The sequence below is a fragment of the Mastigoproctus giganteus genome, chromosome 11, assembly GCF_048544385.1.
Source record: "Mastigoproctus giganteus isolate SK-2022 chromosome 11, ASM4854438v1, whole genome shotgun sequence".
In the NCBI taxonomy this organism is placed as follows: domain Eukaryota; kingdom Metazoa; phylum Arthropoda; class Arachnida; order Uropygi; family Thelyphonidae; genus Mastigoproctus; species Mastigoproctus giganteus.
In genome coordinates, this window is record NC_143585.1 from 179,692,927 (window position 1) to 179,709,606 (window position 16,680).

A 16,680-nucleotide genomic window follows, 5' to 3' on the forward strand; every position below is an offset into this window, starting at 1 on the left:
GTTGTTGCTTGGAAGTTCGAATCGTAGCGAGACTATCAGTGGGATGAGTGTGGCTGAAGAGTGGCAGGTTGGATAGATGTTGTTGTTGTTGTTGTTGTTGTTATTTGGTTTTTAGGAGCATTAGCAACTAAGGCCATATTGCCCCGGGAATATGCGGTGGTCATTCCTTGACCTTTCCGCATCCTCGTATTTGGTGGTGACGGGCTCGAACCCCGGTCTAATCAAGAAGCGTGTGCTAGGTTGGATAGAGCTGGAGGCTACTTAGAAAATCTGGCAACGTAGTCGAGCCAGTCAACCGGGTAGATGTTGCTGGAAAAACCAGCCTTTGTTCTGTAGAATGGTTTCCCCCTTTTTAGGTTCGTTCGAGGTGCTTCTTAATTGCAATTCTTAATTAGAAGCCTAAGGCTTATGCTTCAAAACCATAAAAAATAGTAAGATAGTAATAATAAAAAAATGAAATAAAATAAATAATAAAAGAACACGAAATAGACAATCTACGCATTTCTCTGCTCCCGTAGGTAACTAACTATCCAGCTGACCTTTGAATTTCCCCAAACAGTCAACCTCAACCACCCATGTAGGTAACTTATTACACTTTTAACTGACTGGCTAAAATAAAACTTTCTACAATCCAGGAAGTTTTATTTAGAAAAATGCACGCAATGATACTTATATATTTCTTTTAATATTGCAGGTCCACTGGCTGATGTATTTGGAAGAAAAGACGCCATGATATTCTGCACTGTTCCGTATGTTCCTGGATGGCTCTTCATCGCGCATGCTCAATCACTATTTATGGTATTCATTGGCAGAGTTATCACGGGATTCTGCTGTGGCATTGTCTCCGTTACTGTTCCAGCATACATTGTAGAAATTTCCACTCCAGAAGTGCGAGGCTTATTGGGTACATCTTTCCAGGTATTTATTGGCATTGGAGTTCTGTTAGCAATGGTGATCGGAGTCTGGTTGCACTGGGAGTGGCTGGCAGTCGTGTGTGCATTTGCTTCTTTGCTTTTTTTAATATTAATGTCTGTAATGCCAGAGTCGCCACGTTGGCTTGTATCTAAAAAGAGAAAAGAGGAAGCTATAAAGAGCTTATCCTTTTTACAGGGCGAAAATTTCGATTCAGAAGCTGAGTGTAAATTAATTCAAGACGAACTAGATGTGCAGCCAAAAGGAAAGTTTGCAATGAGAGATGTATTAGAGCCAACGTTTATGAAGCCAGCACTTTTATCTTTATGTTTAATGTTTTTCCAACAGTTCAGTGGATTAAATGCTATTATCTTCTATGCAGAAGACATTTTTATTTCAGTAGGCACTTTCAGTTCTTCAGCGGGCACAATTATAATAATCGTAGTACCCCTATTAGTCACGTTTATTAGTAGTGTATTAGTTGACAGGGCAGGAAGGAGAATATTATTGATAGTTTCAGGAATTGGGATGACACTCGGCATGCTAATTATGGGGATAAATTCTTACCTCTCAGTTACGCATCCTATTTCAATGAAAGTGCATGGGTGGATTGCACTACTAAGCTTATTATTTTTCGTAGTCGCATTTGCTTTAGGTTATGGACCAATACCGTGGCTAATGGTTGCAGAAATGACGCCAGCACGAACTCGAGGCTTCATTGCGGGCTTCGCCACAGGATTCAACTGGCTAATTGTGTTTACTGTAACGAAAACTTTCCATTCCATGGAAATTTCTATGCATCCGTACGGGACATATTGGTTTTATGCTTCTGTCTGCTGCTCCAGCTGTTTCTTTAACTTCTATTTATTGCCGGAAACTAAAGGAAAGTCGTTAGAGGAAATTCAAAAGAATTTCACAGGAATCCAAGCGAACAAAATTAAGCACACAGAGTCGCTTGAAGAGTTTCACCGCGGGTAAATATTTATCGGTTTCAGTATCATTGTAATTCAACGATTTTAATTTTTTTGTTAGAAAGTTTTTGTTTTTCAGTAAATATAAAACCTCAATAAATTTGAAAAAAGGCGTTATGGTATAAGAATCACTTAGAAAAACTGGACTTCTTTCTGAATATTCTAAAATTTCCCAATGGCTTTTATCAAATTATATGCCTTGACCACAATGGCAGGAAATTCATTGCAACGATCTACCATATGCTGATCGAAAGTAAACTCTATGATATGCAGAATTCTATTACTCTCCAAATATTTTTATTTGTGCGCCCTAGTTCTCTTTACTAGCAATGAAAGTATACCTCCTGTTTTCATTTTACCGATCCCCTGAAGGAACTTATATATGTACACCTATCAAGTCGTCCCTAAGATGTATAGTTGCTAGAATTTACAGACCGCACTTTCTAAGCGGTACATATGGACATTGATTAGCACCTGTCGCCAAACGGATTGTCCCCTTTTGAACCCTTTCTAGAAGTTATGTCTTTCTTCTAGTATAGTATTTCCTCTAAGAACCTGAACACAATATTCTAAATGCGCTCTTGCTATCAACTTATGTAAAGGAATATTTTATCTCATTACCCCCTCTCCTTTAGGGTTTCTTTATGTTCCTGTATTAAATGCAAAAGTTAATTGTTTTATCGTTTACTGAAGATTATACCACATAACCTGTTTCAGATAAGAACCTCGCTGCATCATCCTGCATGTCCACCTCAGGTGAGTCATTCAGAAAGACGTATTTCCTAAGCTAAGCAGGGTGCTTTCCAAACTTTTTGATGCCAACACGCTGTACATGTTCCAAAAACAATTAGGAACCTCACCCACAGCTTTTTAATTGATCCACAGCCGGCCTATTTTATTCCTTATCTTTAGGCTGATGTTAATTGCAATATTACGCAACTGAAGCTATGAGGCGTTAATATATTTTTCCTGTAATTGCATGTATTCTTCAGTTGGTTTGCCGTTTCCTGGACGAAAAACCCCAACTTTCTGAGAAAAATAAACGATATCAACCCTCTCCTGAAACTGCCTAACTCAATTACATTTTAGGGAAGGCGATCACCTGAAAAGCCAGCTTAGTGCCTGTCTACCCTAGGGAGGTGCGCAAAACTAAGTGTGAATCGTAGTGGACCAATGATTGTAGTACCTAAACTTATTAGGTATTAAAAATTAAGACCGGAATTATATCAATGAACTCAGTCGATAAATGAGTATAATGTGCATATTTTGGTACAAGATGCTCAGAACTTTATAGCCTTACAGACTTTCTCTAATCGGGTCTTCAGGAGAAGAATTGCTTTAATAAACAATGGAGAAAATAGGACTTGAAAGAGTATAATTAATGATGTACAAATACACATCATTAATAATTGTGTATTATTAATGATGTATATTTGTTTTATTAAGTTTATTTAAAGCTTAATTTTTGATATATTTGTAAACAATAATGTTATTTGGTCAATTTGTGTAAATTCAAAAAACTTGTATAAAGTTTATTTGTTATTTAAAAATAAGTTTAATATTAGTAAACTTAAGTTAAGTTGTACCTGTGGTATACATGGTTTGTAATGGAGCTTGTTATAGGATTGATACAGCTCAATCTGGCAAAAAATGTAGTGAGAACATATTGCAAAGATATCATTTTGTCAAAATGGGCCTCATATCTAATTAATTTAGATCCTTTAATACCTATTGATGCTTTATACATGTCCTAGAGATTAGGAAAATTGAAGTCATGTACACATTTTTACCACTAGTTTTTTTTTTTTCTTCAGGTTGGGCAGCCTGGGGAGACTTTTTCCTTCCATCAGTATTGCACTCTCTCCGATGGACGGGTCACCTATTTTGTGAATGTACTACATCAGCGTTTCCCAAAATGGGTTCCGCGGACCCCTGGGGGTTCGTACACCAGTTCGAGGAGTCCGCGAAACGGATCCTTTGGAACTGGTCAAATTATTTGTTTAATCCATATATATATATATATATATATATATATAATGCTAATGCTAATATATATATATATATATATATTAGCATTAGCATTAGTAGAGGCACATGATGCAAGAAAGTAAGCTTATGCAGCATCAGCCAAAAAAAAAAAAAAAAAAAAACGCTCCCATTTCACCCGTTCGTTCCAAGCACCTGTCCAGCTCAGCCTTAATTTATTTAGGCTATCAACTTCCACAACAAGGGATGGAAGTCAGTTCCACCAACCACCTACCTTCTGGCTAAAGGCAAACTTCCGCACATCTATCCTACACTTGTCTTTCTCAATTTGAATCTATACCCCCCCCCCCAGGTTCTTAATCTGAGCAAGAGGAAGAATTCCATCAACATTGAGCATGCTCAAACCATTCAAAGCTTTATGCACTTCAATCAGACACCTCGCAGGTGCCTAGTCTCCAGACATTGTAATTTTCAAAATTTAAGCCTTTCTTCATAAGAGTAATCCAATATATATATATATATATATATATATATATATATATATATATACTATCATTGAATTATATTAAATAAAGTTAAATTATAATAAAATGAATAAATAATTAAGCATTCATTAGAGGCAGCGACATGCAATTCCTCCATATGAAGCTGAAATACATCCATTATTTTAAATTTAAAATATAATTTAAAATAATGAATATATGTATATATATATATATATATGACGCTTGAGATATAAACTTCAGTGAGAATAATGATAAAAAAATAAATAAAAATGCCAGCAGCATGGCAAGACAGAAGAGCAAAAATTGTGAAATTATACATAACGGATCAAACCAATAAGGAGGGAAGAGAATAAAATTATTGCAGTAGAAACTCTCGAAGATAATTTAGAAGTGTAAATACAAAGATAATAAAATATAATCAATAAAATTTTGAATAGCCAATTAAATGAAATTTAACGGCGCCCCCTGTGACGGGCACCAGGTCCAAATTTATGTGAAATATCACGAGCAGAGATGTGAACTACTACAATAAAATAAAATAAAACAAAAACAGAAATAGACTGACCATAATGCCCCATCTCAACAGAGGACCACAAGGCCAATAATGGTCAGGGTATCGCTGCATTTCGATCGCTAGACAAATCGCGGCAAAGGTGAATCGATCGAAAGATCAGCCCACCATCCGATCCCCAGATCGAACCGCCAATGCAGATGACTTGAACAGCGGTGGTCCGGATGCAGCGAAAATTAAAAATAGGACAGAGATTTAGGACAATAGAACAATTTAATTGATTATATTTTATTATCTTTGTATTTACACTTCTAAATTATCTTCGAGAGTTTCTACTGCTAGTTATTTAGTAGTTATTTGGTTTTTAGGAGCATTAGCAATTAAGGCCATATTGCTCCGGGATATATGGTGGTCATTCCCTGACCTTTCCGCATCCTCCGTATTTGGTGGTGACGGGCTAGAACCCTGGTCTAATCAAGAAGCGTGTGCTGCTCCTTCCCACCTGGCTACGGAGGCGCCAGTTTCTACTGCAATAATTTTATTCTCTTCCCTCCCTATTGGTTTGATCCGTTATGTATAATTTCACAATTTTCGCTCTTTTGTCTTGCCATGCTGCTGGCATTTTTATTTATTTTTTAATCATTATTCTCACTTAAGTTTATGCTGTATACGTTTACAATAGTTCGATTTTCTTAAATACTGGTGTTTTTTACATATAGGTATTGTCGTTAATACAATACTGGTCTTTAAGCTAGCCTTGTCTCGGTTATCTTAAATTCACATGGCCTATACATTTAGGATTTAGAAACTTATTGCGTATTGCTAAAGAAATTTTCATGATAATTACTGATGAAAATTTTTTATGTATCTGTAGCAATAGGTAATTATCAATACTATTTTATAACTATATAATAATATTTATACATTTTTGCTTTACATCACGTGGCCGTCAATCCCCTACTTCATCGGGGGCTTTGAGTGGATTAACAGCCCATTCGATGTAATGCTTTTATACTTACTCGTTTCTGTTTGTATCTATCACAGCTCTGCTATTTTATTTAATTCTGGATTAAATATACTAAGAACTTATGTTTATATTAATTTTCTTAATTATTGTTAGCTAAACTAGTATTAATTATGAATTAGTTAATTTTTTACAATCTCTTCAGCAACTGTGATAGAATACACAAAGCCCAACGGGTAAGCATTTTATATTGTTATACTACAACTACTTACTTAAATGTGGTCCAGTGGAGGTCGTGGAGTCGAAAAGGGAATTTCCCGCTTTTAATTTGTTTTTATGTATGGTTATTTTTATGGCGCAGTCGCATTAGCATTTCACTGTGTGCTGATGTCGCATTGGCCGAAGTCGCCGATTTTCAAGCCAATGCCTATTATGGTGGTTTGTTGTTGGTTCGATGAAATTATGTTAAATTTCTTAGTTTCTGTTAACTTGTGGATTAAATTCCTTTATTTACATGTGTATTTACATTAATTTTTACATTTGTTTTATGCTTTACCTCGGACTGTGCCGGTACCACTTTTCCAAGGCGCAACAGCACGTGTATGTCCAGAGGCAAAGCTATATACATATTTACAGCCTCTTACTATGGGGTTTTTTTTGTTGGGGGGTTTTTCAATTTTGGCAATAGGTTGTAGTGCAGTCAGGCGACGAGCCTCGCCTGAGTGCAGTAAACCTTATAATCATGGGGATACTCTTCTGAGTAATTACTATTTTATTTTTAGATGGTTTTTGATGAAAGTATGCGGGTCTACATTGGGGTGTAGAACACTTACCCTTACTAGTATAGAACACTTACCCTTACTAGTATACTTGATGTAGCTATTTTTGCCTGAAGTGATGACAAAAATAGCTACATCAAGTATACTAGTAAGATTATGGAAGACAAATTAAAAAGCATCACCAAAGAAATCGAAAACACCAGAATTATCAACAACAACAAAGAATATTTGGACGACCTAAAAAAACAAAACAATCATATAAAAAGTATAAACACATACGACTTCAAAAACCTCTTTACAAGTATAGCACACGACAACCTAACAGAAGTACTACAGATATATTACCAAAAATATCAAAACATACTGCAATGCAAAAAACAATACTGGAATGACCTCACAAAAATCAGTGTTAAAGGCAATTACATTATAATGGGGGCAGAACATATATACAAAGCAGGGGGATAGTTATGAGCTCCAGCAATTCATGTGTCATGGCTAACCTCTACCTGCACTATTATGAAAGTAACATTACCAACAAAATAAAATTCTACAGATACATAGATGACGTACTCGTGATCAACCATGACAACTTTATAAACGTAGCAAAGAACACTTACCCAACAGACCTAAAAATTGAATGCACAAATCCAGATAATAACCAAAAAGCGGTCTACCTAGACAGCGAAACTGCCATCAACACAGACAAAATATGTACACAACACTATGACAAAAGAGACCATTTTAATTTCGAAACAATAAAACTTACACACTGGGATAGTAACATAGCAAAACATATACACGGGAACACCATAAGAAACCAAACAAACAGAATATTAAAAATATGCAGCAATATAAATAGCGGAAATATAGCAATACAAAAACTCATCAGAACACTGGAAATAAATAAAATTCCCAAACAATACAGTAGATATCATATAAAAACTGCCATACACGCTAATATTAGAAAACACCACCCCAATGTAGACCCGCATACTTTCACCTATACATGGCCTATACGAATTAAATCACAATAGAATGATAATACACAAGAATAATAATAGGTACTCTGTTCGTACCCATGCATTGCTAAAACAGCTACTGGGGCAACAGAAAAAGCCAGAAAGAAATTAAATAAAACTACTATAATAGAATATTAAAACTAAAATGCGAATTGAACCATCATAATACAAAAGAATAATTATATATATATACAAATTTGTATATATATATATATATATATATATATATATATATATATACAAATTTGTATATATATATATATATATATATATATATATATATACAGGGTGTTTCAGTTAAACGTTTCAGAACTTCTAAGAGGGGTAGGGTACATCCTGACAACTCGAAATCATATAGCAATGTGGGGTCGGAAATGCTTTCCTGAAGCGGTGTTGTACACAGAAGCACCATAAAAAGAAAACAGACCGTAAGGTGTAAGGTGTAAGGTGTATTTAGTGTCAGACGGCACCAGGGGTTTCCCCCATCTCCGTGTTGCTTTCATTGTGGGTGTACCAGTTCACTGGGAAATGCCAGAGATTTAAAAGTGTGTGGGCTTTGTATCTGTGTGATGTCCTGTACCGTTGTTCATCTGGTCGTTTAGCCGCTGGACCCCTGCTGAGGCCCAACGTTGCCCCACCTTCGCCCCGTGGAGGCAGACCAGGAACCCAGTAGTTTTAGTTTCACTCTGGCAGGTCCTGCCACCTAATTTCCTGAGATTTCAGAGGCTAGGACCTTTAAAAAAAAACAAAAAAAAAAAAACGCGCGCGCTCTTTTATATGCACGTACGTACAGACAGAGACATATATCCATCATCGTCGGTTTGATGATCGTTAGGTGAGGGGGATAATGCTTGCATAATAAAGGCCGAAAGAATGGGCGAACGGGAATTTTGACATAATTAAGTTTTTGTGTGTGGGACATTCGCTAGCATAAAGATAGAGTGGGTGGGAGACTGAAGGCTGGGGGGGTTAAGGCAGAAATATGGGGATGATAGAGTAGGCAACCCCAAAAGTCAGTGAGGCATGCCCATGCCTCACCAGGAGAAAGTAGGGGGCGCCGGGGGGACTATCCCACCACCGGCGCAGGGGAGGGGGTGGAAAGGCACCAGGCAAGGGAGCCCGGTGAGCTGAAGAACAGATGTTCTTTGGTTATAATGGTAGTGGGTTGTGGGCTGCGGCCATTTGGTTTCTCCTCGTCCTCCTCCTCGTGAACAGTGCCTGTGCATAATCCGAGAAGGCTTGATACTCCTCCTTTGTGTCTAGGAGGTGATGTTCTTGTCCCTGTGGTAAGTAGTGGATTCTGGTGAGTAAAACACCACGTAGGTCTTCATAGAGCCTGCAGTCATACATTAGGTGCTGCCAGCTCTCCAGCCCCCCGCAAGTGCAAGTTGGATCAACCTGAATCCCAAGTAGAGACAGTTTGGCATTAATAGCTCCGTGTCCAGTTAAGAGGTACGTTGCTTGTAGACCTGGGGAGAACCAGTTGGGTGAGGTTGGGTAGTTTTGTTCAATATTGGGTAGAAATTTCTTTGTGATCTCTCCCTTTTGAGAGTTGCTCCACCTTTCCTGCCATGCCTGCTGCAGGTGAGTTTGTATCCGCTTCTTTTCCACATTTCTGTTGCTGGTTAGGTCAATAGTGAACCCCAGAAAAGTCTGTGGGGTGCCTTTGTCTAGGTAGTATAGTAGGCCGCGTTGTATGATTTCTAGGTCCAGCGGGAGAGTGCCTGCGAGCACTTGCAGGGCGTGGGTGCTCACCGTGCGGCAAGCGCGAGTGATGGTTAGGAGGATGGATCTGTGAATTTGGTCCGTGATACGTCTGTTTACTGCTGTTGTAGTTTTTTGAAACCATGCACCGGATGCGTAGGTGACGATCGGAGTGAAGATAGCTTTGTAGAACAGTTTGAGGACTCGCTTTTTTAAGCCCCATTCTTTACGCGTGACCCTGGCAACCATGGCTGCGTAGCGTCTTATTTTTTTACGGAGATATTTCAGATGGTCCTGAAATGACAGTTTTTGGTCCAATATCACGCCTAGGTATTTCAGTTGGTTGGAGAATTTGATTGTTTCCTGCCCAATTTTTATTTGCGGAGGCCGCCTAAGATCAAGGCGTCCCTTTAGTAGGATGGAGTTTGTTTTTGTGGAGGATATTTTGAGTTGATTTCGGTTTGCCCATTCTTGGAGAGTGGTCAGGGCCCGATTTGCGAGGACCTCTAACGCAGCTCTTGAGTTTGCCTGTATCGTGAGAATGAGGTCGTCCGCAAATGCCTGAGATTGTACTTCATTGAGATCGATGTTAAGAAAGGTGTCCAAGACAATATTCCACAGTAGTGGGCCAAGGACCGAACCTTGAGGGCAGCCCCGATGGACATGCCTGGAGAGTGTGCCATAGGGGGCGGTGACTTTGATGGTTCTGTTGCTTAGGTAACTTTTGATGGTGTTATAGAGGTTTTCCGGCATGTTGGCTTCGCGCAACCTCGCCAGGACGCTCGGCCACCAAAGTGAGTCGAACGCCCCAGCGAAGTCGACGGCTATCACTAGGAAGTACTTTGTATTACATCTGTTTACCTTGGTCAGGAGGTGAGTTAAGGCATCCACGGCGGAGGTTCCCCGTCTGAAGCCGAATTGGTTTGCTGAGGCCAGGCCTGCCTCATCATAGTAATGTTGGATCCGTGTGTAAAGTAGTCGTTCAAATAGCTTACTGATAACTGTCAAAAGTGCAATGGGCCGATAGGAGTCTGGAAGGTGTGGTGGCTTTGTTGGATTCTTTAGGATGAGTTTAACGTTTGCCATCTTCCAGGAATTCGGGAAGATACCTTCTCTGAGACAGAGGTTATATAGGTTTAGTAGTAAGTTCGGAGCGTACTCTACCGTTTTTTTGATAATTTCGGGTTCCAGAAGGTCCGGTCCAGGGCATCTATTTCCCTTTATTAGGTCTGCTGCATTGCTGATCTCTTCCATGGTGAAAGGGTGCTCTTTTGTTGCCGTTTGATGAGTCTCGTTGGCTTGGCAAACTCGGCTCTGTTCTGTTGTCATTGTTTGTATCTCTGGATGAAAGGCAGCGTCAAGGATATTGTTGATGGTGTGTTCCCAAGTGATAGTCAAGTTTCCTTCAGGTGTTTTAGTGGCTTCAACTACTTCCCCTCTGGGAAGTTTGTTGGTGACGATCTTGTATACAAGTCCCCAAGGGTCCTTGTTTCCAGTGGTGGAGACCAGGCGCTCCCAGGATTGGTTTTTGCTTTCTCTAATTTGTGCTGTATAGGCGTTTCTTGCCTCTTTGTAGCTCTGTCGTAGGGTTTCAATTTCCGCCATCGGCCAGGAGCGTCTGGCTCGCTGGAAGGCCTTTCTTCTTTCCTGTGCCTCCTTCCTGAGTCGCTGGAGGTTTTGATTCCACCAGGGCACTTTCCCTGGTGTTGGATTTTTCTTCCTGATGGCTGTGTCGCTGGCTTGTTTTATGATTTCAGTCGTTTTAATTTGGAGGATTCTTGGGTCCTCGATACGTTGGAGTTCTCTCTGTCGTTGTTGTATGCTATTCCGTAGGGTGGTCTGGAAGAGTTCCCAGTCTGCCTTTGCTATGGCATATCTATGGGCAGTTTGTCTGTTCACAGGTACTGTGGCCAGTGATTTGTTTAGACTGAACGTAATGGCGCGATGATCAGACGTTGTCCAAGCCTCACGGACGGTCCATTTGGAAATGTTGTTGGCAGCATTCCTCGTTGCCATGGTAACGTCTATAGTGGCCTCCCATAATGTGTTGCAGAATGTAGGCAGATTGTTGGGTAAGTTTAGTACAGTTAGTGTTGAGGTTGCCAGGAACTCTTCCAACTTGGTCCCGTTTCTGGTACCCTGTCTATCTGGAGTATGGCTGTGCCACATTGGCGACCGGCAGTTAACGTCTGCTCCCACGATGATTTTTGCGTTTGGGAGCATATCACTAGCCAGACTTAGGTACCTTACTGCGAAGTCGATGTCCTCACCCGGACGGCAGTAAAGGGCTATGACATAAAACGCGCCCAAGGCCGTAGTGAGTTGGGCACATGCGGCCCAAGAAGTGCATAGCTGAGTGATTTTGGTCACCGTTATATCTGGGTTTCTTACCAAAATCGCTGCCCATGGGGTGTCATCCCCCGTTTGGACTACTTTGTATGTTATGGGATAGCCCCTGACAGCCTTCATATGTACATATGGTTCTTGTAATATTACTACATCAATGTTTTCTTCTTCCGCCTTCTTGCGGATTTGGTCGGCGACCGCCTTGGCTCTATGTGCATTTATCTGCATGAATTTAACCTCTGTGATGTTATATTTTTTAGGATGTGTTCCCATAGTTGAGTCTTGATTGGAATAAACTCTTTGCTTTCAGGTATGTAGGACATTGACCATCTCTGATTGAATGCGCGCTATCTAACTTTAAACTCTTGCAGTTTGCACAGGTTGGGTCGGTGTTTTTGTTTGGGCAGTCACGGAAGGCGTGACCTTTTGCCGAACAATGCCCGCACGTGGGAATTGTCTGGGTGCATGTGTGGGTTGTATGCCCAAATTTGCAGCACCTGTAGCATTTGGGCACAGTCACATGCTCCCGAAAGCGGTGACTGCCCCAGTTAACATAGATTCTGTTCTGGGTGCTTAAAGCCCTCCATGCCATGGGCGCGAGCTCGACAACCCAGTTTTGGCGGCTTCCGTCTCTTGACTTGGTTATGTACTTGGGCGTCACTAGGTCTTCCTTATTCCTGTCCGGAAAAATGGCCTGTAGATTTCTTTCGAATAGCTCCTCTGATAGGTGATCTGGGGTAAGGTCTTTGGCCAGGTCATATATTACGATTGAAGGGCCTCTGTTTTTGGGCGCAGCAGCGGTTAGTCCTAGTTCAGGTATTTTCGGATTTTCTATTATTCTTTGTGCTTCCTCTCTTGTTTCCGTTTCTATCAGTAGTCCGACATTCCTTGTTTTCCTTACGGCCTTTATTCTTGTTGTTTTAAATTCTTCGTTTAGGTTAGTCATTATTTGGGATTTGAGTTGTTCACTGGACTGGTTGTCGTGGGGTTTTGTTGGTCGTAGGACCACTAAGTGTGGTTGTTTAGGTAGGATCTTTCTTTCGGGTTCGGGTGCTTTGCCGGCCACTATCGAGTCACTTGCTGGTGTCCTCAGCGCTTGTGCATACGACGGAGCGCGCTGTAGCATTTGTTTGTCTCCATCCATGTTTCGTGCTTCCAATATTGCCTCTGCCTTCTGTAGTTGGCCGAATGTGTTCATTAAGATGGCTTCGAGTTTATTCCATTGGTGTACGATTTCTGCTCGTAGTACGGATGTTATTTTGCTGCAGTTTTCCTTCATCAGATTTTCTAAGGCCGTTCGCAGCAGTAATGTTTGCTCTGGAACGGTTCCCTTTGGTAGTGTTGGATCGAGTTTAGCATTTTCTGAAGGCTTGGGTTGGTCATCTGTCCCTCCTGGGTGGTCATGCTGATCCTTTATTTGGCTGGTGCTCCGGGTTTTCCGGTCAGATTTTGGTACTGTTCCATTTTTGTTTTTTCTTTTGGCAATTGGTCTATGATCCTCGGCCTCTTCCTGTTTCTCTTCAGTTTGGCTGAGGGTACCAATCTCAATGACTTCCATGTCGTTTTCATGCATTTTATTTGTTTTCCGGATAATCGGAATTTTCTGGTTTATCGAGGTGCTGCTGTTTTCCTACACAGGTCTCTTCGGGAGTCGCTGAAAGATGCCTCACACGAGTCCGTACGTTAATTTGGAGAAGTATACTACTATGTGTGTGTTTTTCCTTCCCCCACCGAAACACATGGGGGGAAACAGCCGAGGGTAGAAATTCCCCTAGGATGATGGGAAATTTTTCCTTAGCGGTTTCTGAGGACGCTAAAGATGATGGTCAGATGAAAAGATCAAAAAAGTTGGGAAATGCACGAGAGAGAAGTTCCACTTCACCATGAAAGTTTATGGCAGAGAGGGGGGGGGAGGGCAGTCACTGAACGCATAGTTTGTAATTTAAAGGTTAACTCAGTCGCAAGAAAGTTGGGGCTCTCGTTCAGCCCAGGGTACACACTATTTGGGGGATCCTTCCCCAGTCAAGGGCCAGATCCTAGCGCGGCAGCCGCGTTATACCGGAGCACTTCTCTATTTTCCCTTCGCCAGCCGCATGGTGACCATACAGTCTCGCAAACAAAGGAAAACAGAGAATAACGCTAGTATCTGGCGTAAATCCCAAAAGAAAAGCAAAGGTTTCTCACCAAGGCACTCCAATAAGGTTAGTCTTCTTGTGGAAATACAGACCGTAAGTGAGAAATCGTTTTAATGAAAAGAAGCAAAAGGTACATGGATTAAAGTAAGTGTTCGAAGTTTCTTCCACGGGCTACAATGCACGCCTCACATCTCCGACGCATGGACATCCGAACATTCTGGAATACTCCAGGCGAATTTCTTCGGCAGCTACTGCGATTCTTGCAACCAGCTCCTCAGCATTGTCAACAGGGGTGTCATAAACTAGCGATTTCATATGACCCCAGAAATAAAAATCAAGACATGATAGGTCGGGTGACCGAGCAGGCCAACGCACGGGACCACCACGTCCGATCCACTGTTGACCAAATGTGACATCCAGGTAGTTACGAACATCTCCGCTATAATGGGCAGGGCTCCATCGTGTTGGAACCACATTGTCTGTTGCGTCGATGCAGAAATCTGTTCATCTCTCAAAAGTTGTGGCAATACTTGCTGCAGAAAGATCAAGTAGATAGGTCCGGTTAGACGACACGGTAACAGGTAAGGTCCGATGAGGTGATCTCCCATAATACCGGTCCATACATTGACCGAAAATCGAATCTGTGCTGCACGACGTCGTATTGCATGCGGGTTCTCGACCGCCCAGATATGGTCGTTATGCGTGTTGAAAATTCCTTCCCTTGTGAAGGATGCCTCATCGGAAAACAACACTTCAGCAGGAAAAAGGGGATTTGTAGCACATTTTCCAAGGTACCACTGTGCGAAAGCAATACTAGGTGCATAATCCTCCGGTTGCTGTGTCTGGACACGCTGCACGTGAAACGGATACATGTCTTGTTCTCGGAGAATCCTCCAGATGCTGCAATGGGACACCCCGACTGCGTTTGCTAGACTTCGTGTACTCGTTCTTGGATTCCCCTGTACATGCTGCAGCACATTCTGTTCGACGGCTGGAGTCCGTGCTGTTCTTACCCTGTCCCTGTCAGCTCTTTCAAATGAACCTCTCTCAGCTAACCTCTGGTGCAGTCTTGCAAAGAAATTATGACTGGGAATACGCCTCGTATTCCCAGTCATAATTTCTTTGCAAGACTGCACCAGATATCGTTCCGCGTACAAATGCTGTGCGGCTGGCCCACTACAATTTGCAGCCCCGTACGCCAAATGCATATCGGCTAACTCTGCGTTCGTGTAATCATCCATCCTACTAACTTGGCGTTCTTCTGCGAAATTAAGATTCCCTGCACTAAAGCTCGGAATTTTCGATTCTGCCCATTGGTATATGATTTCGAGTTGTCAGGATGTACCCTACCCCTCTTAGAAGTTCTGAAACGTTTAACTGAAACACCCTGTATATATATGGACGAAATTAGAAAGAATTAATAGATAATACAAAAAGATGGAGCAGTATTAAACACAAGGTACCGAGCCTAACAGAAGAAAAGTAAGAAAAAGAAAAGAATGAGAAATATAAAGACGAAGAATATTAAGAACCTTAAAAAAAAAAAAAAAAGTTTATAAAATTAAAGGTTGAATCAATAAGCTAATTAAACATAGATAAGCTGAAAGGGAAAGTAGAAATATATTATTAATTAATACAGAAATATAATGAGCATCAAACTGAGGGTAGGAAGACAGTAAATAAGGGGAAAAAAAGTTTATGCAACCTAAACAAAGTTGGTACATAGATCATGCATTTCATCACGAGACTGCACCTGATCATGTACCAGATCAATGCCTTTCTATACAAACTTATGTTAATGGAGGAAAGATTAATAAAAAGGGGGGAGAACAAGAGAGAGAGAACCACAAAAATAATAAATAAGGTAGCCTCAACGCAGTGTATGTAATTAAGTTGAGGAAATTAAATTAAACTATAAATGAATTTAAAAAATAAAATTAAATTAAAAAATAATAATGAATGCCTGGAATTCATGTGATTAACTTGAGAAAATATAATGCAAAGATTACATTACATTAATTTATTACATTAATTATTACATTAATTTTCATCCTCAGTATATCTAACAAAACTATTGGTATGGTGTCCTTCTGCGGTAAAGTGATTCTATCATCTTAATCTTAAGGTGGTAGAAAATGAAAAAGACCTGGGAGTAATTGTGCAGTCAGATATGAAGTTTTCTGAGCAATGCAGACAGGCAGCCAGGGCAGGTCATGGGGTTTTGTTAATGATATATATGAATTTTGCTAGCAGGGAGGAGGAGTGATTGTCCCTCTGTATAAGGCAATGGTCGGGCCGCGCCTTGAGTACTGCTTACAGGTCTGGAGGCCTCATTTTAGGAAGGATGTAGATTTGCTTGAGCGTGTACAGAGAAGAGCAACACGATTGGTGAGGGGAATGGAGGGATCCTCTTACCAAGAGAGGCTTAAGTTCTGCAAATTGCAGTGGCTAGAGGCTAGGCACCTGAGCGGTGATCTGATTGAGGTGTATAAGGCCCTGAATGGGTTGAGCAGGCTGAATTCTGATGGGATCCTTCCACTTGTTCAGATTACGAACCTAAGGGGGCATAAATTAAAATTAAGAAAAGACAGATGTAGAATAGATGTGCGGAAATTTGCGCCTTTAGCCAGCGGGTGGTTAATTGCTGGAACAAATTTCCATCTGTCGTTGTGGAAGTTGATAGGTTAAATAAATTTAAGGAGGAACTGGACAGGCATTTGGAGGAAATGGTGTGATTTTTTTTTTTTTTTTTTGGCTGATGCTGCATAAGCTCATACACTTGCTTTCTTGCCTCACATGCCACTACTACTACTACATTATTTTCAGCTGCAATTTTCCTTAAGTATC

At 40.7% G+C, this 16,680-nt stretch overlaps 1 protein-coding gene across 1 annotated transcript; it reads left to right on the forward strand.

The window, feature by feature from the left end:
• The first annotated feature begins 720 nt into the window (after positions 1-720).
• LOC150078602 (facilitated trehalose transporter Tret1-like) lies at positions 721-1,890 on the forward strand. Its single transcript, XM_090384629.1, has one exon. It carries the CDS (start codon positions 730-732, stop codon positions 1,888-1,890), a length of 1,161 nt encoding a protein of 386 aa, XP_090240755.1. The 5' UTR covers positions 721-729.
• Positions 1,891-16,680: the final 14,790 nt, after the last annotated feature.

Excerpts from the sequence above, each read along its gene's own strand:
- LOC150078602 (XM_090384629.1), top strand. The coding sequence starts at position 730 with ATGATATTCTGCACTGTTCCGTATGTTCCTGGATGGCTCTTCATCGCG.